Below are 24,177 nucleotides of genomic sequence, written 5' to 3' on the forward strand. Positions count from 1 at the left end.
GTCACTATACTGGGGCATTAGGACCCACACAGACCGCAGGGTGAGCGCTGTACTGTAAAAAAGGCGCCGTCCTTCGGATGAGACATAAAACCGAGGTCCTGACTCTCTGTGGTCATTAAAAATCCCAGGGCGTTTCTCGAAAAGAGTAGGAGTGTTACCCCAGTGTCCTGGCCAAATTTCCCCCTGGCCTTTACCCATCATGGCCTCCTAATAATCCCCATCTCTGAACTGGCTTCATCACTCTGCTCTCCTCCCCACTGAGAGCTGGTTTGTGGGGAGCGGACTGGCGCATCATCCAGGTGGGGGTACACACTGGTGGTGGTGGAGGGGATCCCCATGACCTGTAAAGCGCTTTGAGTGGAGTGTCCAGAAAAGCGCTATATAAGTGTGAGGAATTATTATTATGAATTATTATTATGTGATAGGAGTCCTGTTTCAGCCCTGTTTCTTTGCGATTCTCTGCCTCGGAGAAAGGTCACCCCAGTAGCTGTTCCTGCAGCTAGCTCTCATTCGGATTCTCAGTCTGTTTTTTCCCCACTCGCACGCGCTGCCTGTTTGTGGGGGTGCCTGGATTTCGCAAGGTGTTTTGTGTTTTTCTTGTCCGCCCTCTGGACTCGGGCGCCGTTACTCCTTGAGCAAGTGGCCGCGAGGACGTTGAGAAATGTCGCTGGTGAAACGGTTCGTCAATAATAACGGCTTCCCCCTTTCCGCCAAACACGGGGGGGGATAAAAGGGGGCCGGCGAGCGCGGTTTGTCACATCGTTTGTGGCCCTGGGTGCGAGACAAGGAGAGATGGCCCTGTGTCCTGTGCTGTGTCTGTCCGTCCTACTGCTTGCATCCCAGTGTGGTAAGTGTGCCGATCTGAAGTTACACCAGCAATCAAGCAGCTGTTTTCGGGTGCTAGAAATCACCAGTTGGATCGCTGTGCACAGTGGCTCTTTTGCTCTTTTCATTTCTGCAAATCAATTATCCTTAACCAGCAGAGTTAAATGTCAGCCTGTGACAAGTAATAGATCTAATGACATTATAGCACTACAGGGCTCACGTGGGTATGCACCCTCGCCACTGCCGTCTCAGGTCGGCCCCCCACCGTCGGGGACTCGAACCCGGGCCTCCGGCGTCACTCAACAGGGACCCAGCCTCTTGAGCCAAAGGCGGCTGCGGTCCCTGCTATTCACAGGGAAGGGCGGTGACGTCACCGCCCGGGTAAGAAGGCTCTCACAACGCCGTATGCGTTAGAATATTTACTAACCCTTTACTTCGAAATATAGCGAGCAATAGCGAGCTGTGGCTTTACTTCAAAGCGCACCATTGCCAGGGTCAGCAGTGCCCGGCCCAGTGGATCGTCATTCCAAAACTCTCTGAGTGCATTTCCATTGAAATGTTTTATTAATCATCAGTACTCGATATTGCGTATTGTACTTTGCATTAAACAGGCTGACGTGATGCAGAGTGTACTGCCACGTTTCTGTAATAGCCCCCAACCCTTGTATGTTTTTACACGGCAAACCAATACAAAGCACTAAAAAACACATAGGCGACCCCCCCGAGACACACAACTATATTAAAGAAGGTGCAAAAATAAACTGCTATAAAAAGCTTGATGTCATTATCTGGCACTTTTTTAAAAAAACAATTCAGCCATCCCTTATTCCCTGGAGCTCTGGATAGTTTCCCGTCACATCAAACGGCCTGGTTGCAAGGTCTGTCTTTTCTCCCTGCTTAAGGGACGTCCCGGGTTGGCATCGTGGGCGGCCGTGAGGCAGCCGCCCATTCCCGGCCCTACATGGCCTCCCTCCAGGAAAACGGAACCAACCTCTGCGGGGGAGTCCTGGTGCGGGAGGACTTCGTGCTGACAGCCGCTCACTGCGCCGGGTGAGCGATCGATACTCGCGGTGATCGACTCGCGCTGCCTGCTTAGCGAAGCTCCGAGGAGGACGGTGCCGGTCTTCTAGCGCCTGTACTTGTACTGCACTTGTTTTTTTCTGTTTGTGGTTTTCCAAAGTTGGAACCCTTGCATGCTACGAAAACAGAAAATGCACTTGCAAGAAGACATATTCATGCTTTTGAGTAAATGCGTATTGTCATACAATTAAAATGACCAAACGTGTTGCCGTTCTTACCCATTAGTAAACAGGCAGGTTTGGTACATGAGGCTCTGTGCTGACATACTGTACTTCCACAAAGCAGGAGCGTGGCAGACCAGCGGTAATTAGGAGATTTCCCCCAGCTGATCTGTCAGTAGAGCGTGATGAATTATTGATTCATTGGAAAAGGGCTGAGAGTCACATTCTTGCAAGGGGTGAATTTAGATGAGTTTACCATATAAAGAGATTCATGGGAGTGGTTAGGCTTGAGTTGTTTGGGTAGGTAGGTTTAGTTTTGCACAGAGTGAGCTTGTATAGTGTTTTCCCTATGTGCTCAGGCCTGTCATAAGCAGGCTTGACAATAATGCAGGCCTGCTGTGGCTCAAGTCGTTACCCGTAACCTGTTGCTTGACCAGAGCTGGACAGTCCCTGACACAAATTGAGAGCACAATTCAAAGGCTTAAACATGTAGCGAAAAGCCTGTGCTTTTGTGGTCTTTCCCTGCTGGCCTGGATGACAGGGTGCAGCGCGTCGTCCTGGGTGCCCACTCGCTGGTCAGCAAAGAGGAGGGCCGGCAGGTGTTCGCTGTGAGCCAGTCCTTCCTTCACCCACTGTACCCGAAGGACTCCCTGCACCATGACATCATGCTGCTGAAGGTGAGTCGGCCGCAGCCTGCCTCCTCAGGGAACCCCGAAGGAGCTGGAGGGGTGGAGCTGCTGAGCAGGTGTCTTTCCTGAATAATTCCTCACACTTACACAGCGCTTTTTCGGACACTCCACTCAAAGCGCTGTACAGGTCATGGGATCCCCTCAACACCCACCAGTGTGCAGCCCCACCTGGATGATGCACCAGTCCTCTCCCCACACACCAGCTCTCAGTGGGGAGGAGAGCAGAGTGATGAAGCCAGTTCAGAGATGGGGATTATTAGGAGGCCATGACTGGTAAAGAGCAGGGGGGAATTTGGTCAGGACACTGGGGTAACACCCCTACACTTTTCAAGAAACACCCTGGGATTTTTAATGACCACAGTCAGGACCTCAGTTTTATATCTCCTAGGACAGCACCATTTTACAGTATGTCTGCTCAGGCACAGTTTGCAGGGTGAGCGTCCCCCTGCTGGCCCTTCTAATACTTCCAGCAGCAACCTACGTTTTTCTCAGGAGGTCTCCCATCCACGTACGGGCCAGGCTCACTCTTGCTGAGCTTCACTGGGGCTGCCAGCTGTGAGCTGTGAGCTGTGAGCTGCTGGGTGATATGCAGAGCCTCTGCCTTGTGCCAGCAGCCATTTCTCCATAACCTCCTGGCTTGCTTCCAGGTTGCCTTAACTTGCACGTTATGGTGTGCACAAGTGGGCATAGCAATGATGCACATTGCAGCAGAATAGCAGGGTGAGGGGTGAGGGGAGAGGGGCGAGCCCGGGGGGCTCTAGGACCTCCCCAGACGCGCTGACCGGTCTGCGCCGGGTGTGTTTTTCGGACAGCTGGACGGGAAGGCGGCCCTGAACGAGCGCGTGCAGACCATCCCCCTGAAGCACAGCCAACTGCTGGCCCCGGGCACCGTGTGCAGCACGGCGGGCTGGGGGGACGCGTACGACAACGACACCTATCCCGGCGTGCTGCAGGAGGTCAACACCACGGTCATCAGCCAGAGCGAGTGCAGCCGGCGCTGGGCGGCGTACTACAACGTCACCGACCGCCAGGTGTGCACCGCGGTGGAGGGGGAGACGCGGGGCTTCTGCTCGGTACGTACCCTCCTGCCCCCCAAAAAAGGTTTGATGCCTTTTCTGAGGAACTCCCGTGTTACCGAGCCCCGTTACGCACCGCGTCCCAAAATGACTGTGGACCAGTCTAGCAGAGGTCGACTAGCGTTGTGATTGAATACACTGGTTGACATTAAACCCCTGAAACTCCAGTCCTTCCTACGTATCAAATCCGTTGCTGGAGCATGAGATCCTGATGGAAGAAAGGTAATTAAGCAGTTAGAAACCCGCTTTATCTCAAGTGCAAACAACTGTTTCTATGGGGAACAATTAATTAAATTGTGCGTATACCTTTTTGGGAAAAACTGAGATCGGTTTTGGATACTTAAAAAAAGTCCTAAGCTCTTGGCTAATTCTAGTGATTTGAGGTTACTTGTTCTTTATTCTTTCACGGTAGTGGTGTTCTTAGAGTTTTTAGTTCTAACTTTTGAAAACATGAGTCATTATCGCTTGTTTCTTGGGTGGATGGCGCCCCCTAGTGACGAGCTGGCTTTTGTGTTGCAGGGGGACTCCGGCGGCCCGCTGATTTGCAACGGCAGGGCGGTGGGCGTGATCTCCTTCTCGGGCCCGCGGTGTGGCGACCCCCGGCACCCCGACATCTACACGCGCGTTGCCAGCTTCCGGGAATGGATTACAGATATCCTGAGTAGAAATTGAACCCCGCGGGTGCCAGTGTCAACGATGAAAATACGAATAAAAGCAGATCAGGAGTGGTGGTGGCGGCAAATGTTAAAAGTGTGGTTCTTTATTTAACCCGGGGGAGGCTTATCTCCGAGTCTTGTCCCTGAGCTGCTGGGCAGATTCTCCCAAAATTCTCTCTCTCTGCTCTGGCGTTTCAAGTGCGGCGGTGTTGTTCAGGAAACACCGTGGTCTCGGCCTAAAATCGAGTTAGACGGAAAAAGCAACTGTCCATGGACTAAACAATGTCATTCAAAGTTCAAGTTCAAAGTTTAATTATCACTTGCACATCAATACAGCCTGCAGCAGTAATGGCTGGCGATTTGTTGTTTTTTTTTTTCCCCCGCAGGCTCACCGGAGGGATGGAATACAAATGAGGTGAGTTCAAAGTTACAATCTGAAATTACAACATAAATAACACAAGAAAGGATTGAATAAAATCGAATCGAATGGAATTTCACTGAACAAACAACGTGGGCAGTCAGCACTGCAAAAAAAAAAAACACCATAAAAAATAAGCCAAAAGATAAAGGGGAGCTTGCAGCACGATAGAGTTTCCTGTCGGCGCCTCAAATATTTTTTCCTTTCTCCTGGAATCAAACCCCTTCTACCAGCACGTTGATTTCATGAGGCTGTGTCTGTGGAGGTTCAAGTTATTATTAAATTGTGTTTTTGCTATCTGAAATGCCAACAACCCAGCCCTGGGATATAAAGGATTTCGGACAGCAAAACACAGCTGGATACTACATGAGATTGGAACAAGAGGTTTATTCCAGGCTGAAAAGAGAAGACAGAAAACGCAACGTTTCGGCCGCGGAGCCTTCTTCAGGTGTCATTTTTTTTAGGAATGATATTATGTCGACGACATCTCTACAGGAACAGGAGGTGGTTAGAAAGCCTGGGCTTGGAACAGGTCGCTGTGAAGAGACGGAAGGCTGGTTTAGGAAGAGAAGGAATGACGAAGAGATCTAGAAAAAGATTTAGAGGAAGGCATAGTGGGTCGCAGCAGGTGTAGGTTGAAGTAGTTCAGGTGGGTAGCTGCGTCAGCCTGCGCAAAGGAACAAGGAAGAGCCTGGAGAAGGCTCCACGGCCGAAATACTGTGTTTTCTTTCAGCCTGGAATAAACCTCTTACTTGTTCCTTTGCAGCCCACGCATGCTGACGCAGCTCCCCACCTGGACTAATTAAATGATATTGTCAACTCTCTCAATATAAGATCCCTGCCCCGCGCAATCTCTGGTCTGAAATCTGAGAATTGGACGGTCGATTAAGAAACATGCTCTCAGGGACGCGATTGGACTTTGTCCGTAAAAATACCAAAACGCATTTTGGCAGCTCTAATCATCCTGCAAACAACTGCAAGTTAAACTCGGGAAGGAGAGTATTACATTTAATGAACCTGTGGTTCCTAATAAGATAGATAAGATCTAATTTCTGTTGTTCCTAATCCTTTTCTACAGCGCAGCGTAGGCGCCACGCGTGTTTCAACGCGTTGCCATCGGATACGATTAATTTCAATACGTCTTCTACAGTCAGCGCCTGCAAAAACGTCATTCTGTCAGCCGCATGTCTTCTCAGATCAGGCTCGGGCAGCATTGGCACAGCCAGGCTGCGGGCGAGGAGGATTCGCGCTCCCTTTGCATTGTGGGAGATGTGGTTTAACATAGTCTACGCAGTGGACGACGGAACTGATGCGACTCAATAAGGGGGTCGACCGGTGAAATGCCCGGCCGCATTTTAAGCAACGCTCGAAAAAGAATTGAATTTCTGTTTGCACATTAATATATTTTTATTTATTCACAACAGAAATAGTACTTTTAAGACCACGCCAGCTGGTTACGTGAGAACGTGCAAAGCAGGAATATGATACCACCACGCACAAATGGGTCGCTTTCAGTCTCCTGTTTTTTTTAAGTACGAAATTAGAACGGGGTTGAGCACGGACTTCATTTCCCGGTGTGCATCACGAGGAAAAAGCCGTGGCTCGAAGTTGTTCTCGTTCCCGGCTGTAGCTTGGGAGTTGTAGTTTTCCACGGCGATGGACACCCACCCCCCCCGCTCTGTTTTCCCAAAGGTTTTGCGAAGCGTGCGTGTGAACGGTTGCGCTCTGCAGAGAGAATTACATCACAGAGACGTGAAAATAGTGGTCAGGTAAAGCTTAATTATTATCAGCTTTTACTTCAAGGGGTAATGCGTATTTGTGAGAAAAAAAACGCTCGCTAGATAAACTAGAACGACCTCTCTTGCCTGTTGCGCATGTACAATAATGTCATTTGAATTAGGAAGGTGTCCGCCTGATGTTTTAGAAATAGGACGCTAAACAACAATGTTCTGGCATATGTGACGTATTAACGGTTTTACTGCGCAGTCTTGTTATAAAAACATTATACTACACTAATTTAGAGCACGTATCGTATTCGACGAAAATGTAATGAAATTATGTATATATATTGCAAGACGTTCTTAAGATACATGACACCTACAGTACGACAGCCTATGAAATGTACTGGGGAAGGAACGCCGCTACATCAGTGAGATGCAGAATCGTAGCGCGCCAGTTCCTGTCGGAGTTCCTTATTGTGAATCTGGGTTTATTGCACGACGGTCGCTGAACGCCGCCCGGGTGTGTAAATTGCGATGCACGACGTTATTTCGCCCTATCACGGGCAGGGCGTGAAATGTTGGTCTTGCTCGCGGGAGCGAACCGAAACATGGCAGCGTAAATAATCTTGCTTATACTTATAGTAAACAAATAATAATAATAAAAATCACGACTTTCACTTTATTGTTTTTTTTTTCACTTTTGTTTTATACTCCCATAATTTGCCGGAGAACGCTAGCTGGCTTCATAGAGGAGATTGGACCTAGTGCCGTATGCCTTATTGGATGCATTTTTTTTTTTGCGTGCACATGACGCAGAGGCGCTGCTGTTACATTATTTGAATTTTGGGGATGCGTGTCGCATAAGCGTGATCAGGATTCCGTGTGAAGTTTGCATTCCACGCCCTCTGTGTGCAGTTAACTGACCTTGTCTACGGAGCCCGGAAGGGGGCCTGGGCTCGGGCTCGGGGTAGTTATGGGATTGCAGTAATTATATGTCCCAGGCCCCAACAACTCGGGTGCACGAGATTTATTCTCTCCGCCCCCCCCCACCGCGTCCCTTATGTCCCTTTCCGGGATCCGTACTCGTCGGATCAGTCTTACAGCTGTTCTCGTAAACCTAAACAAACCAGGGCTGCACTGCAGGAAGTCCTGCGGGTAAGAACCATCGGCGCATTCTGCGTTCAGTCGCTCGCTGGGGGTTTTTATTTCCCTGTTCGGAGAAGAGAGCAGAAATCGCCCCGAGAAAGAGCAGAATAATCGCAGTGATCCCTCCCCCCCCCCCCCCCGCTCGCCCCCGCATCCCACCGTCTCCTCGTTCCCCACTGGCTGGTAAGGAAATGTGCGCAACTTGTTCTCCGTCGATTACAAGGGAATGTCTGCGGATAGTATTTTAAATGTCCCGTTTTTGTTTTGTTGTAAACGACTAGCGATGTGTTTTGGATGTTCTGGGGGATAAAAAGCTGTAAATGCTCGGAAGGATGTTTGCGTCGGTCTATCGGTCTTCGATACAGGTAAAACCTAAATACGTCAGGCGAGAGACACCAAGGAGAGGGGCTTGAGAGCTACAGAGGTCTCGGTGCTTCGTGTAGGAGTGCATCTTAATCCAGAACTGAAGAGAATGATTACCATAGTTTTCACAGCCTCACCAAAATAACAGAAGAACTGGCAGCATTAAGGAGGTCCTAGTGTATCACTGTCCTGTTGTGGCAGTACCTGCGTACAGAAGCGTGCCATCAACGCTTAGCATCGCCGACTTTCGCTGTTCTTCGTCAGCCTCCTGCCTTCGTCACGATTGTGAAACTCGGTGCACAGAAACGAAACTCCGTGTGCGCAGCGAGGTCGGTGGGGTTTCAGGTCTTGCAACCTCTCGGTCGCACAGCTGGGGCCAGGACACCGTTCAGCCAGCCGGGACGTTTCTGCTCAAGTTTCCACAGGAAACCCGGAGTCCGGCACCTGTACGTCGGTTTGTGTCGAAGGCACTGAAAATAGCAGGCAACGGGGCAGTGTGGGCTCGGCCGTTTTTAGCAGCGACAGTTCCTGCAAGGTTTGTGGTTGGGACAGGCACGTCAGCTTGTCGGCCGGAGGAACCTGACGTTCGGGGGGGAGGCTTGACAGCCGACGTGTGTTGCCTCGAAATCGCTCCCCTCTTTCTTTCTTTTTTTTGGTCAGCGTTGCAAAAAAAAAAACCCCAACAAAACAACAGCCCTTTTTAGGAAAGGAGATGGGCGTGGTTTAATTGCTAAGGCCTTCTCGGTGTTGGTGAGGCTTCAGGGCTGTGCTCGCCTTGTGAAAGCAGCTGTCTCGGACCCTGACGCCATCTCCTCTCTCCTTCTTTCTCTTCGCAGCCGGTGCCTGAATTTATGGGAACATGTCCAAGAAAAAGGGCAGGTAAGGCAGAGACCTTTTGTGGTTTGCTTTCTAGTTTTCTTTTTGATTAGATGTGGCTCCTGTCTCTAGTGCATTCTGGTCTTATGTATCAGTATCCAGTATGAAGTCACATAGCTGGACATAAGGCTGCCATTGTACTGAGTTACATTTAATCTTTCCACCTTTTGCCTTTTGTTTGCAAGCCAAAACTAGAAGCTGGATATTCCATTATTGTCGACTCTGATTTTTATTTCTTTGTGTGGAGTTAAACTCTGCAGAGCTCCACAAATTGTGCACACGAACTATGTATTTCCTGTCCAGCTTCCTCAGTGCCCTTTCCACTATGGCCTGCAGCTCACAGAAGCCAAGATTACAAGGCTCCATGCTTAGGAGGAGAGATTGAGGAAAAGCTCTTTTACACAAAGGGTGGCGGGTGTCTGGAACGGCCTGCCTAGCTGTGGTGTGGAAAAGGAGCTTTGAATGAGATGAGATCCTCCCGGTCTTCTAGTCGGGTTGTTTGAAAACGGGCAAAGTGGGCTCCGCGTCCTCGTAAACCACGGGGGGGGGGGGAGGATTTGAACCCGGGTTGTGATGTCCCGCCCTAGGAAACGCAGCAGCGGGGAGCTGAGCGACACCTTGACCCCTGACCCCGGCAGCATCCTGGGAGTGCGGATTCAGCACAACTGGCGGGAGAAGGGGGCGCTGACCAAGTGGAAGGGGACAGTGCTGGACAGGCTGAGCGTGAACCCCTCGCTCTTCATGGTCAAGTACGACGGGTTCGACTGCGTCTACGGCATCGAGCTCTTCAAGGACGACAGGGTCTCGGGCCTGCAGGTCCTCACCGAGAAAGTGGGTGAGTGTCAGAGCTGAGAGCAGCCATCACTGGGGTCTGCCAGCTTTGCATGTGGGAGTTATTTTTATATTGTATACCTGCCCTGTCTGTCAGTTGTTGTTTTTTTTAAAGATTTGGCTCAGAGAGCTCCTGAACCTGCTCGGGAGGGAATGGCTGGGTGGGGCCAGCTTGTTCCAGTTTGGTTTCAACAACAGCCTGGCTGTTGAAACAGGGAAGCTTGTTCCAGGCTCCCGCAGCCCTTTGTGTAAAGAAGTGCCTCCCGTTCTTGTTTTTTTTCTTCCTTAAATGCGCTCCCTCGCAGTTCCCACTCGTTCGGAAGAAAGTCAGGTTTCTACCAGGATTCAAGGCTAAAAAGGTGGAGTTCAGAATGTGAGACGCAGACATTCTCCTCCAACATGCCCAGCTGTTTGACATGCTTCATGCTTGCCCTCACCTCCCAGGAGAGGTGGCTCTGACTGGAACAGCTGTGCATCTCTCTCTGTAATTGCTGAAAGCCCAGAGCCGCCTGGAGGTTTCCAGGGCACAGATATATTGGGCATCCATGGGGCAGAGGTAAGGCAGACCAGACACAAACGAACACATCTGTTCCTGGTTTGGCATCAAGTTTCATGCAGGCCTGGTGCAGATGGATCATATTGATCTGATATTTACCCTGTACTGTGAGGGTATTTGACCCCTCCGCTATCTGTGGTAGTGTGTATGTATAATGTGGAGAGGCCCTGTATCTCATACTCTTCCCATATATCTGTGGATTATGTCTCTGGGGGTGTGGCAAACGGGATAGGAAAGTCTCCCTTCTGTGAGCACATTTGTCAAATAATTTTTTTTTTCTGATTTTGTGACGTTAGTGAAGATGGTGCATGGGGGATCAGTTGCATACTTTGTGAATGGTGCGAGATTGCACAGTGATCTTTGTCCTGGGGTGTCAACAGCTGCTGGTGGCGGAGATGTGGGAGTGGGTGGGGTGTCAGACAGAGACGAGCATCTTGCACTGGTGAAGAGGGTGGGGGAAATACCCTGCGCCAGTTCAGCTGGAAACCTGTGTTTCACGTAAACTGCAATACTGAGGTTATGCAGCGGACACCACAGAGCCTCTCTATTAAATCTTGAGCTGTGGTGAATTAGTCGGTGACAGACAGTTTAGATTCCATTTTCTCCCTGTTAAAAATTCAGTAATGTCAAGGCGTGGTCTTCTTACAGTGTGCCTGACGTGGTGTGGTGCAGGCACTGAGCTCCTTACCTGGCCAACAGAAGCTGGTCCAGGTGATGGAGAGTTTGGATTAGTGGGGTGAGGGCAGCTTCACCCCTGTATTAAACCCAACCCTGATAAGTGCCACAGCTGCTACATGTAGAGAACTCAGGTTCAGACACATCTTTATAAAATGTGTTTTCTGTTCAGGTTAAAATTGGTTTTGCTCAAGACCAGTTGCCCAGGCTTTACAAATGCGCAAAAGAAGTTGCAGCAGGGAGCTGCGTCAGCATGCGTAGGCTGCAAAGGAACAGGTCAAGGTTTATCGACACCTGAAGAAGGCTCCACAGTCGAAACGTTGTATCTGTCTGATCTTCCTTTCAGCGTGGACTAAACCTTTATCTGTTGCTTTTAAAATATGTGTCTAGCTCTGGAAAAGAGCAGCGCTCACTTGACTTTAATAATTTGATTCGCTGGTCAAACTGCAGTCCAGTTGTTCTTTCTGTCCAGGTCCCGTGCCGGACGGTTGTCCTATTGCATTTTAACAGGAGGCAGCCAGTGAGCAGGGTGTGGGGTGGGAAGTCCTGCTCTGATTTCGAAACCTATGGGTTCAGAGCTCTGCAACCAGGCGGGGTAGCTCCTCTGAACTGCCCTGTGTTCCCTCTAGTGAACAACAAGATCAAGGTGCCCCATGACGCAGAGGAGCTGGTCGGCAAGGCCGTGGAGCACCTGTTCGAGAAGGAGGATGGGGAGAAGAATGAGTGGCGTGGGATGGTGCTGTCCAGAGCGCCCATTATGACCAACTGGTACTACATCACCTACGAGAAGGATCCCGTTCTGTACATGTACCAGCTGTGGGACGACTACGAGGAAGGAGACCTGCGCATCCTCCCCGAAGCAGGTAAGCCGCCCTTCTTATTGCATGAGCCTGGGTGTCGAACACGTTCCAGTCCCGGCTCAGCACTTCACCTGCAGACCTTTTAACAAATCTGATTGGATACGTTATATACCAGATATCCACACAGAAGTCCTAATTCATTAGGTGAGGGGCTTAATCTTCTGAAGAACACGTAGCAAGCTGAACTGTGACGTGTGGATGTGAAAGTAACAGATGGGGCTCTCTGCAGATCTGGAGAGAGATTGTAAGCACGGTCTCTCTTCTGTAGTTCTGCTCTTCCTGGCCAAAACCACACCTGCTGATTTACCGATGTTCCCAAAAGCATCTGCCTGCAAGAAAAAGGCTTCGGCCTGGAGGTGAAAAGGTCAAGGGCCCTGTGTGCTGATATACATGCCCTTGAGAGTCCCGCTGTGTATGGTGTGATTAATTTGGAAATATTGTAGGTCACACAGCATCCGGTGAAGATGGAGCTTGTGAAATGTGTGCAGCAGCTGATTGAAAAAATGCCCGGTTTCAGTGTTATTGCTTTGGGGATTGAGTTTTGTAAGGCAAAGAGACATCCTTCTCGTGTCTCAGAAAACAGGCACCTGCTGCCGGCCGACAGGAAGCCGGGGGAAGAGACGGAGAGCCTCGTGGGCAAGCAGGTGGAGTACGTCACCGACAAAGGGGTGAAGAGAACTGGCCTGGTCATCTACCAGGTGCCCGCCAAGCCCTCCGTCTACTACATCAAGTACGACGACGACTTCCACATTCACGTCTACGATCTGGTCAAGACCTCTTAAAGAGACAGTATCCCCAAACCCCCCATCCCCACCCCCTCCCTACCCCCCCTCCCCAGCTGCGTTTCCGCCATTGTTGCCACGGCTACCTTCTCCACCCGGGGCGGGGGCGGTGGGTGGAGGTGGTGGCTGAAGGGGCTGGTGAGTGAAGTGCAAAACTGTGCCGAGGACAGGTACCGCGCTGGAGAGGGAGGGGGCCCGTGGTCTCCCTCGGCAACGCACGCCACCTTGTCTCGGCCTGTCATGCCGGAGGTCGCCACTAGGGCCCGCTGTCGCGCAGCGGCTGGGCCCGGCCAGGGGGTAGAAGTTTTACAACGAAGAGCAGCCCAGGAGCAGAGAGAGGGGCAGGGACCGTGCAGGGCAGCCCCCACTGTGTGGACAGCGTTGAACTCCACAAGCTTGTTACTGGAATACTTAAGGGAGGCTCGGGCATGTAGTCGGGGAGGTCTGTTAACGTGGAGTTCAGAAAAGTGAACGAATAATTTCACAGTGGCCAAGCGCCCTGCCTCTTCTGCGTCTCCTACCTGAGCACAGGGCTTGCTGTAGCAGAAAGAAGTCCAAAGCTTTGAGTGCAAGGCAGTAAAAAGCAGCTGAACATGGGGCTTAGAGTTCTGAATGGAACTGCTGTCACAAGCACCAGTCTGCTCTTGTTAGAAACTTCTACCAACTGTTTCCAGCTTCTGCTTCACTCCAGCTCTGAGGCACCCTAGGAAGGCAAGCAGTGGCGATATTGCAGCTTTTTAAACCCAGATATTAGCACCACTCTCAGTATCTTTTGTGAAGAGAGCTCAGACATGAGCCTGTTAACCTCTCCCATCGTATATCTCCTCCGAATGGGTAAAAAAGAACTACTTTTAAATCGATGAGCTCATTCGCCAACGTTCCACTGGAACCCACTGAATTTGACTAGACAGTGATCGAAATTTCGGGTCGCCTTATGCTGACAATGCAATGACTACTGTGTTCCCTGGAAATTCTTCAATAGAAAAAACGAGGGTTGCAATAGATCACTCTGAGAGTCTCCTAACAGTGGAGTTTCTCTAATTTATACAATACTGGGGGGGTGAAGCGTCATGGTTATTAGAGGAGGGAAAGGATCAGCAGTGTATATATTTTGAACAGATTGAGATTTTAGCGTTAAAAAGTTGTATACAATTCTAGCTTTGGAAATCGGCAAATATTTTAGTAAGGCTCACACACGCTCTGACAAGATTTTTAGAAAACTGAGGCTAAGCCCGGGTGGGGTGGCTTTTTTTTTTTAAGCTTTGTTTGTTGTTGTCGCTTAATGAAATAAAGCAGTTATATTGCTCACAAGCATTGGGTTATCTAGAATCTGAACAGGGATTTGAGTAATAAAGGTGATAGGAGCTGTGACGTTTTCATGGCAAATTTCAAAAGAGCAGCGTCTTACCGTTTGCTTTGATGTTGTATAAGCAACAATGTGTTGCCAACACGAACACTTCATTTGTCCTAGGAAACATGCAGCTAAATTGCTTAGTAATTTAGCTTCTGACTGTCCAGCAGGCTGGACTCCGTTCATGTATTGAAGGAGGAATGTATGATATTAGCGTTGTAGGCTGGCTTGATTGGAATGGGCTTGAGGCCTTTTTTTACAGAGCACATGCAAAGTCATATTTTCCCCGCAGGGTGCTGGCAGTAGCCTGTCCAGAAAACACAAAGCTGCCCTTCGCAAAACGGCGAAAGAGATTTCGTCCGGCGCTCGCTTTTCAACTTGAGCACATTGGACCACTGCGAAAAGACTCGGGCTATTTCGCACCCAGAATGTTTCTGAAAAAAACAAACGAACAGTAGAAATGATCGTGGGAGGTGTGTTCAGAGACAAAAACCTGTACCGCTTTGAAAGTGACTCTTGTGTAAGATCATCTGTGCGGTTTGGGAGTCCGCAGGAAAGATGATTCTACACCAGACACTGCAGAGGAGACGGTTTTTACTTCAGGCGGCACAGGTGGTGTTGGTTTGGTTAAAGCACCTTGCTGCTAAGTTAAAAGCTTGGAGAGAATTAGACTGACCCATAAAAAAGGATGGAGGCAAAAATAAGGCCGACACAAGACACCACATGAGATGCAAATAATCCAAAACTTAATGTGCAGAATGCAGAATAGCGTTGGTACAATTGCCAATGAAATTGTCATCCATTCTTGGGATCTGTGGTGAGCGTGGGACAGTAATTTGTATGATAATTTTAATTTATTTTACAAAAGTAAGTTATTGGGAACAGCTGGCCCATCGTGAAATTGTTTATATTTTGTGGCAATGCTGAAATTTCAGAGATGGTAAAGGTTTACCAGATATGTTTTGAAAATAAAACCTATGTAAAAGTATTACTGTTAATTTTTTTTTTCACGTACACCCATTCCTTGTCTTGTAAATGTTGATGATTTTTTTTTTTGCTTTATTGCTATTAAACCTTTGGTACTTGGATTTTTCTTTTCCAAGGCTTTTCCTCTTTTCGGGATGTGGCTCTCGAGCGCGCAGCTAGAGGCACGTGGATACATCCCACAATGCATCCTGTCCAGCGTCACGCTGCTCCTATTGGCCTGTTCATGCAACGTCATCACAGTGGTTCTGTTGTTTGTCGATGAGGTGAAGTACTGTCCTGTACCATATAACGTTCACCGCCAATACTGTCTACAAAGTGCTGTGCTGCTAAAAGATCATGTTAAAATGAACAAGGCAAGCTGTAATTTAAATACCAGGGCTTGATATTATTCACAGACATGAGAAGACTGAATTCTTGAAGGACAGTTCCCGTGCAGTATGTCATGTAACGATTGTCTACTAGTGATACCAGAACTGAAGTTAATTTTTTGAGAAATAGCTGATTAAAACGTGATCCGTTTTGTTTTGGAATAATCTTCTTCTGATTCGTGTTAGTTTAGAGTTGGCAACGTAAACATCCATCCATCCATCCATCCATCCATCTATCCAGTTCAAGGGCCTGGGGGAACCAGAGTTAATCTTGGCGAGCAGTGAGCACAAGGCAGGGTGCACACTGGACAGGACACCTACCCATTTCAGAACAGACACAAACACACCATTTTACCAGGAGACAGTTAACCTGCCTGCGTGTCTTTAGACTATGGGGAAAAAACTGGAGCCCCCGGAGGAGAACATGCAGACTCCACACAGATAGTGCCCCAGGTCCGGAATCGCACCCAGGGCCTCAGCGCTGCGAGGCAGGACTGCCAACCTTGAACTCGCCATGTCTGGTCAAGTCAATAGCCGACTGTGAACGTTGATGCACAGTTGGCTCAGCACCAGTAGGCGCAGGATTAATTGATTAATCAGGTTCCCAGTAACCCACCGGTTGCAGTGATGTCACTTTGGTGCTGAAACGCCTGTAAGTTAGTTGTAGAGCTTGTAGAAGAACAGCTCAATGGGTTGGGGTTGTCACAGCTACCCCTTGAGCTTTCTGCACTTCCTCCTTCCTGAGAGGTCATACGGCTGCACATTGGATAGAATTAAAAATTCATAATCGAGAACACGAAATTTTAAATAAGCACAGACATGGGGTGACGCACTGCCTGTGACACAGCCATTGTTCGAATCACAGGGCCAAAACCACACTTTGAGTTTTGACGGGACTGTATTGTGTGTTTTTTAACTGGGCTCCTGCCCTTTTAAAAGTGACCTTTTGCCATTAAAAAGTGCACATCTCATCCGAAGAACACTGGCGTCCCCTGAGCGTCTCTGAGCTTGCAGAGATGTCTCTAGATTTGACACTGTTGTTAAAGCATGACTTTTTTTTAAGAACCACGGACAGGACATTGATTGTTTTAGCGCTTGCAAGGAACTTCAGAAATGCACTGTGACCTGGACCTGGAAATGCAGACTGGAGGTAACTAGGCTGGGCGTCGTTTTTGAAAATACAAGTGACAGAGAAAGACTTCTGGCATTTCGCTTGCACAGTATGACGATGGGAATGACCTGGAAGTTGTAGAAAATGTTAGTTCATTGCTGGCAATGATACAGTATGTAAGCATCCACAGGATCCATCCCTTAGGCACCTGAAAGATGCACTTCAGATCAGGTATTAAAGCTCTGTGGTAGGTGTACTGATCTTGCATTAGCCGTTGGCTTAAAAATGGGAGAGAGCCTTCATGATGAAGCTGTAATGTTTATGTGTTTACTTATCGCCAAATTTAAAAGTATACTTTCTACAATCCTATGACTAGTGAATTTTACTGTTTCCACTGGTTGAACTTCTCTCTTGACTGTATATAAATGTGACTTTTATTTTCGGATGGGTCTGATACTATCTTCAAATGTAAGAATTATCACTTGCATACATTGTAGACTGACCTTCTCTTTTGTTTTTGAAATTCTGCGTTTGCGTGACCCTACAAGTGGTATGATTACCAGTATGAACACTTTTATGACAAAACAGTATAAAGAATACTGCTCAGTCAGAAGTATATGTATAGACAAAACAGTGCTTAATGAAGCACAAAGCAGAGCAGAAGCATCGTTCCACTTTAAAAAAAATGCAATTTCTTTTAAAGAAAAACTGATTTCTATTTTTTTGCATTGTAGTTACTTTGCCAAAAGGCTTATGTGCATTTGTGTATAGAACTCTGTCATTGCTTGCAAGTATTATAATTTTGAACAGTTGATTATCAATAAATGAAAGACTGTGCTGTGTTACATAGAACGCTTGTGTGGAACAGACCTGTTTTCATTCCTACATGGCTCCCCAGCCTCTGAACTCTCGAGCTGTCCTTTTTTTACCTGCTTGGAGTAGATCGGCGCTTAGAAATCAGAGGCCTGAGGGTAGTAGCTTTATTCCTAGTAATACTACTATTTCCCCGAATGCATACCTCCAAATAAAAATAAAAGGCATTTTTAATCTGTTTTACCAGCTTTAACACTAAGCCCCTATTGAAGCACCTTCTGTAAAGCATGTCTGTGTAAAGCATATGAGTCACACACCTTAGCTTTCTGATCACACTGAGCCACCTGTGCAGGAGGTGTTGTGGACAGCGCCTAGGACTACAGATTACTTCCAACTCTCTGGCTACATCTATTAACACAGGAAGTCAAATCGCTAAACCTTGGTGCTACTGTGTGGAAAGAGGACCCGTTTAAATCCTTTACATTCTCTGAAGTTGTGACATAGCGCTCTTTCATTACCCCGGCATTGTAAGGCTTCCAGCAGTATCAGGAATCAGCAACTATTGGCAAACTCAATGACCAATATTCAAGTGGCGATTGGAGTTGCCTAGTCCTTTTACCCGAGCTCTGTGTGGGGGACGGGGCCTAACAACAGGACGTTAATGTTAAAATGCACATGCTATTGAACATTAATTTAGACTATGTTTCTGAAATGCAGCACTGCATCGTGTATGGCACAGTTTGGATCTTTGTTTTTGAAAGTGTAGCATTTGTACTGTAAGAGTTTCGAGAAGACTGGTTCATCTGGATGAGAATGTTTTGCCCTGAACGCTGAGGTTTGGCTGTGCAAAATCACGCTCACATTGTGCATTCTGGTCTATCAGACGTGTTTGCCAGTTTCTCTGTGATGTGTGTCTTGATCTGCGGTGTCGTCTACATGCTTGCAGGAATTCTCAATATTGAGGTTTTTACCATGAGATACCCTCTGTTTCACTGCTTTACCAAAGCTTTTGAGTAGTCTGAACTGTTGTAGCATTCGCCATTCAGTTTCTGTGTAACTATGCGGTCGTTAATAATAAAGAGATATTTTTTGCACTTGTCAGCTTTTGTTTGACTTTTTTCATTCCGTCTGGCAGATGAAACTATTTGGTGGTGTGGTCTCTGGTGTAGAGGCTCAGCTTGACCCAACACTGTGAGGCTGCATTCTGTAACAGTATGATTTAGCTACAATGTTGCTGTTGCGTGTGCAGATTTCTATCATTTGATAGTGCTTCAGTTAACAAGGATGATAATTTCCTTACTGGCTATTTATCTTGTCTAGTAACTATTCTTTTACAGCTACATGCTCCACTGCTTAGTAACCTGACACTGTAGCTTCTTCATTTCTGCATCCCTAGATGTTTTGAGGGAAAAAAGCTTCTACTTCATCATTAGAGTATTATATATACAGTATATATGTATTTATAAAATGTACTATAATTCTTTAAACAAACTATAAACCTCAACCATTTCAACATGCTAAAAAGACAGAAACAGGCTTGCACAGGGAACACTGCAAGAAACCCTTTTGCCTTGTAAAAGATACTGAAGGGTTTTTATTTTTGTCCTTTGTAACTCTGAAGGTGGTACATTATCATTATTTACAGATTATTACAGACTTCAGTTCGGTATAAAACATGGTAACATACAAGTAAAGGCGGTGAAGAATGTAACTCTCGGGTCCAGTGCAGCATAACGTCTCAGACTTTGCTTCAGCCAAAACAGATCTGATTCCTCCTGCAGGCACTCACTCTGACACTACCGATGGGGAAAGGACACCTCCTAGAGGTGGCTCTAGGAACTGCAACCCCTGTTGAACTCAATTATATTACATAAGTGATGTTGCAGATCAGGGTAATATGAATGTGCCTGCTGTATACGATTTCCAGACGACTTCCCAGGTTTATTTTTATAAATAACAGAGGCTCGTCTTCTGCCAAAGGCTAAATAAACGACAGGTTAAATTATGGTCAGACAGGGGAAAAAACCTTCTGCTGTTCAGTGTCAACGTGTGCAGATCTGAAGGTTGGTTGTTTTTAGGGTTTCTGAGAGCCAGAGCACAAAAAAAAGAACTTATTCGAGCTCTGATCCTCAAGATATGCAGATCACAATTGTTACGTGGGTTCAGAGTAACGAAGCCCTCAGGACTGAGGGGCCTGTGGACGAGGCTGGAGGTGTTGCTCGATGCAGGAGTGGAGGTGTCTGGGTTGGCGTGGGAGGGGGGGTGGGCAGGAGCTGGCGGGCATGCCCAGGGCACCCCTCCTCACTTGGCCAGGCCCTTCATGTACTGCCAGCCTTGGCTGGTGTACTCGCACGCTCGCGTGGGGGCGACGGAGAGGGTCTGCGTCAGCTTCTGAACGCCTGGAAGAAAACGGGGAGACGTGGTCACTCGGCATAGCCGGAGCTGGGCATGGGATTGTCCGTCAGTCAGAACGCCAGTGAGCCCTTCCCATCTGCAGCCTGTTTGACAGCATTCAGCCACTCAAAGGGGAACGGCAGCACCATTTTTCTATTTCTGTTTTAGAAAGAATCGGCATTGATGGGTGCATTTCAAACCGCAATGAAAGTCAGATGGACACAGTAACTTGTAAAACCTCCAATTCGCTTCACAAAATTCCCCGAAAGCTCCAGGTAGGCGCAGCGCCATGTTCTGCGATCCAGAACGAGGCAGGGCGCCGTGTTGCAGCTCCCTTGCGTTGTAAACCAGCAGGCTTGTGAGTACGTCTCTTTAAATCCCATGGAGACATTGCTCTCAACTTCGAGACGATTTTGCCGATAAATGAGACTTACTCGTTAACTCATGTTGGGAAAATGTCTGGGGGTGAAATGTCTGCTGCACAACCTGTAGTTATTCGCTCACAAATCACATCAGTCATTACAGGGACTAGTGAGCAGGAAGGGCCTCCCCGTGTCAGAATTCTCGTGAACTCTCGCTCTCGCCCGTGCCGAGACCTGGGGTTTGCAACAGTATGGCTACTCATAGCACTTTCACAAAGTTCACACTTTTTGTGCCCAATTCAAAATTTGTACATTTTTGTTATGCTATACTGTCACTGAATTTATTTGGTTACCGAGATTCAATAACCGGTCTGGGAAACTGGGACTGCAGTTCCCCCTTTCCAGATCAAGGATGAACCTGCTAGTACACACAAAACTAGAAAAACTGAGAGTTTGTTTGCTGTAGCATTCCTGCACTACGTAAGCTCTTACCGGTATTCCACGTTTCCAAAGCGGAAAACTCTATTTTGGGAGGAGAAGGAAGCTGCAGTAATAAGGGAAGAGGAGAACATGATGGTTAAACATTGCATCGACAACAGCCTCTATGCACCAACACCAGTAAAGCTAGTTACAGCCTTTAGAAAGGACCTTGTCTCCGAATCACAAACTTTATTTAGTCAGTTCTTGATTCGGTGTCTTGTGATCCCAGGGTTTTCGGTGGAAGTTTACTTCCTGCACCTCTGTTAATGTTTAATACAGTCCCCGAGTTGATCTCTTGTGCTGGATGTGGGACTTTTCCACCAAAAAGTGGGCCTTCAAAACCGGAGTAATTATACTTCCTATCCAGATAATTGTGTTGATTACGTAGGAATGAAAGATGTTTTTCAAAACACAAGGGCTGTGCCCACACCTGAGGGTTCGGAGATGGGACTTATCTCTCTAAAAGAAATCATGAAGGCCAAAATACAGCACTGCACGACACTGGCACAGTAAAACCGCACCAGTGCTTGGCTGCTTCACCAGCACCCAGTACGTCGGCACAAACACAAGATCTTGGCCTCACCTCCCATCCGAAGTACTTCATCCACTCGTCCACAGCAGGGGGGATGGCAGCTTTGGCCTTGGTCAGCACCTCTGAGCCCTGGACACTGTCCCCCAGCAACCTCTGGTCATAGGCCACGTACACTGCCCCGCCGGCCACACCCACCTTGGTGACCAGCCTGCATGCCACAGACAAACCACACAACATCTAAATTAAAGCCTTTATTTTAATAAATGGATTGAATGAGAACGTACAATGGGTTGCTTTTATCAACCCATTTCCTAACTGATTTAGCCAGTACAGGGTTTTCAAGAGAACCAGAGTCTATCCCAGCAAGCAGTGGGCGCAAGGCAGGGTACACCCTGGACAGGATGCCAGTCCATCACAGGACAAACACACACACGCACTCACTCCAAGACCAATTTTTCCAGGAGACAGTTAACCTACCAGTGGGAGTGGACTGTGGGAGGAAACCCATGCAAACCCAGGGAGACCATGCAAACTCCACACAGACAGAACCCTAGGAATTGAACCCTGGACCCCAGCTCTGAGAGGCAGCCCTGCTAACCACTGTGTCACCCTGTTGCTTTTATCCAAAAAACTAACAAGACAACCATTGAATCTTAGGGTAAGTGCATTTAAGATTGACAACAGAAAGTGCCACATTACACAAAGAGCTGTGGGAGTCTGGAACAAGCATCCAGGTCTGTTTCTCATGGTGGTATTGAAATCCTTTTAAAAACTGGCTGGGTGAGATTTTCCTAATATGCTTTATCCCAGCACATAATTTCAATATGATGCTGAACTTGATTGCTAAGCAATCCTAATTTGTAATGGTAAATCTAGGTTCAACCAAGCTAGGGAGACTTCTTCAGCGTCCTCACCACTCAGAGGGGGGGTTAATTGTAAGTGTAATTTGGGCGTGTTCACAGATGTGTGCAGTTTAGGAGTTAGGAACGCAGCTCCATGGCGTAGTTATTTAAATTGGTATTTCTTTATATATCACTACTTTACAGCAATAGTTTAACAAATCTGCTATAACTGAGCATTAAACGCACACCGCTAACGCACATTTTGTTATCACTAAGGACTGTATACAGATACGATTAAAAGAAAACGCACTTTCAAGTCATGTTCAGAACAGCCGAGCTGGCATTTCACTGCTAGTTTATTTCACATCTACGTAGTACTAGATTTTACCGCCTACACATGGATCGTGACATTATTTTCACAGTAACTAGCAGAAAAAATTGACATACATTGAAACTTGAACTTTGTATAGTGCTGTCACAAGGAGGCCGGAGGAATCAACTTACTTTATTAATGGGAAAATCCTGGGAGCCATGAGCCAAAAACGAAGTAGAAACAAACGTAACAATGACCGAGCAGAAACGGATTATTAAATAAACGAATATATTTGCAGCCCAGGTGTTTTAAAAACCGTAGTCTGCATTCGCATTTACAAGGACATCGAGAAGGCAGTACCAATGTGTGTTTGCCGTATATCTCAATAAAGTTTTTTCAAGATGACCTTCGACTCCCCTTTAGAGGTTACCGTTTTACATCGGACAAAGCAGATTCTTTCAAATTAAGATTCTTTAAATTTAGGACTTTCATAATTCTTTCCCTCAATTAATATGCATTCTCAACATTTATTTTTGTAGAGACTTCTTCAAACATGCATAATCGAAGACCGCACTAATCTTTGCAAGTGGGTTCTGGGAAATGTAGTCCTTTACAGATTCTCTCACCGTGAGGCTGTGCGCAACCCTCACTCTGTAGTGAACTACAGTCTCTTGAACTCGTACCATTACATACTCAAAACCTGTCTATGAACTGTTCCTGTCCAAATTCATACTGGGTTACTAAAATGAATAAGGAATTACTCTTAAATTATATAACAAAATAAAAAGCAACAGCGTGTTGTAACTGTGATGATATCAAATTCTTACAAGGTAAACATTCCTGACTCCTTAATTTACCGTTCTAATACAGATTCAATCAGTTTATTGAGTCTTTGAGTCACTATTTTATTTGTAAAATAAATTATGTTTAGATTTTACGGATGCCTAACACGTTGGGTAAGAAAAGCGGATCGATTCATTTAACTTGTTTTCATTTTTCAAGCTAACCTTTATCTCCCACTAGGTTTCAACGTGATAATGTGCAAAACGCTACTATCGGTACACGATTTGCCAACAGCCTGTCACTGGTTAGACACACAGACGATTCGGAGACGTGAAGCAAAACAAAGAGTTTTAACTGTGTGACTACCAGGAGGGCAGCAAGTCGAATCAGGAGCGCGTCACTTCACTCAGGGAGTAAAAATACCAAGCAGGGAGTTTCCTCCACGCACCTGTTCACTGGCGGCAAGAATGATGTAAATACTTAAGACGTGAGCTTTTTGTTTCTCCTCTTTCCAGTTCTTAGCCGATTCCGTATTAAGGGCGATTTGAACGAGACAACTGCTTTGGCTTGAGTACGTGAAAGGTGTGGAGTTTTGTTCCACTCGGGGAATGTAACAGGCATTTGGAGGTGGGACTGCAGATCTGTGGGGACGCTGCTCTTTGCTCGACACGCTCACACCTGCACAAAGCAACAACCGAGAGATGCCGGCTATGTTAACTGGTGTGTCTTTGGAAGGTGTGTGTGTGTGTGGGGGGGAGCTCCAGATAAAAACGCCAAAGGGGAACCATGCAAACTCCACACAGACGATGCTTCGGAATGGACCCCAGGACCCTAGACCTGTGAGGAAGTTGTGTTAACTGTCATCCCACTGTTCCGGACGGTTCTAGAAATATGATCCATTACAAAACAAGGGCTGCTTCTTGGATTCTAATTCTTACTGTGTCACTGCCTTCAAAAACCACAGCTGTTGCTAAGTAGATCATGCAGAGGGAATAACCACAGACACAGGAGAGGCTGGTATTGGTATATTTGGGATGTTAGTGAGAACTTTGAATCTCAAATACATTGCTGGGTCTCTCAATTATCCTCTCCAAGGTTGCAGTTCATAGATAAGGAGGGACAATGT

At 47.3% G+C, this 24,177-nt stretch overlaps 3 protein-coding genes across 7 annotated transcripts; 2 read left to right on the forward strand and 1 right to left on the reverse strand.

Annotated features, from left to right (window-relative positions):
- The first annotated feature begins 689 nt into the window (after positions 1-689).
- Positions 690-4,567, forward strand: LOC148639238 (complement factor D-like). The gene is made up of 5 exons (XM_088621716.1): positions 690-847; positions 1,728-1,875; positions 2,608-2,743; positions 3,568-3,828; positions 4,351-4,567. Exons 1-5 carry the CDS (start codon positions 793-795, stop codon positions 4,501-4,503), a joined length of 753 nt encoding a protein of 250 aa, XP_088477842.1. The 5' UTR covers positions 690-792; the 3' UTR covers positions 4,504-4,567.
- Positions 4,568-6,549: 1,982 nt separating this feature from the next.
- Positions 6,550-18,439, forward strand: LOC148639239 (spindlin-W). 5 transcript variants are annotated; one of them, XM_088621719.1, is made up of 5 exons: positions 6,550-6,674; positions 8,972-9,014; positions 9,599-9,846; positions 11,703-11,936; positions 12,510-18,439. In XM_088621719.1, exons 2-5 carry the CDS (start codon positions 8,995-8,997, stop codon positions 12,713-12,715), a joined length of 708 nt encoding a protein of 235 aa, XP_088477845.1. In that variant the 5' UTR covers positions 6,550-6,674; positions 8,972-8,994; the 3' UTR covers positions 12,716-18,439. The 5 variants fall into 5 exon arrangements, with proteins under 5 accessions (XP_088477845.1, XP_088477849.1, XP_088477846.1 ...); XM_088621723.1 differs by lacking the exon at positions 6,550-6,674 and adding an exon at positions 7,691-7,781; XM_088621720.1 differs by lacking the exon at positions 6,550-6,674 and adding an exon at positions 7,788-7,955.
- Positions 18,440-18,909: 470 nt separating this feature from the next.
- On the reverse strand, positions 18,910-22,664 carry micos13 (mitochondrial contact site and cristae organizing system subunit 13). Its single transcript, XM_088621727.1, has 4 exons — positions 22,460-22,664; positions 21,165-21,321; positions 20,594-20,645; positions 18,910-19,744 (listed from the first exon to the last, which is right to left on the reverse strand). Exons 1-4 carry the CDS (start codon positions 22,486-22,488, stop codon positions 19,647-19,649), a joined length of 336 nt encoding a protein of 111 aa, XP_088477853.1. The 5' UTR covers positions 22,489-22,664; the 3' UTR covers positions 18,910-19,646.
- Between the last annotated feature and the right edge of the window lie 1,513 nt (positions 22,665-24,177).

This window comes from Lepisosteus platostomus, chromosome 27 (assembly GCF_059453375.1).
Source record: "Lepisosteus platostomus isolate fLepPlt1 chromosome 27, fLepPlt1.hap1, whole genome shotgun sequence".
Classification (NCBI taxonomy): Eukaryota; Metazoa; Chordata; class Actinopteri; order Semionotiformes; family Lepisosteidae; genus Lepisosteus; species Lepisosteus platostomus.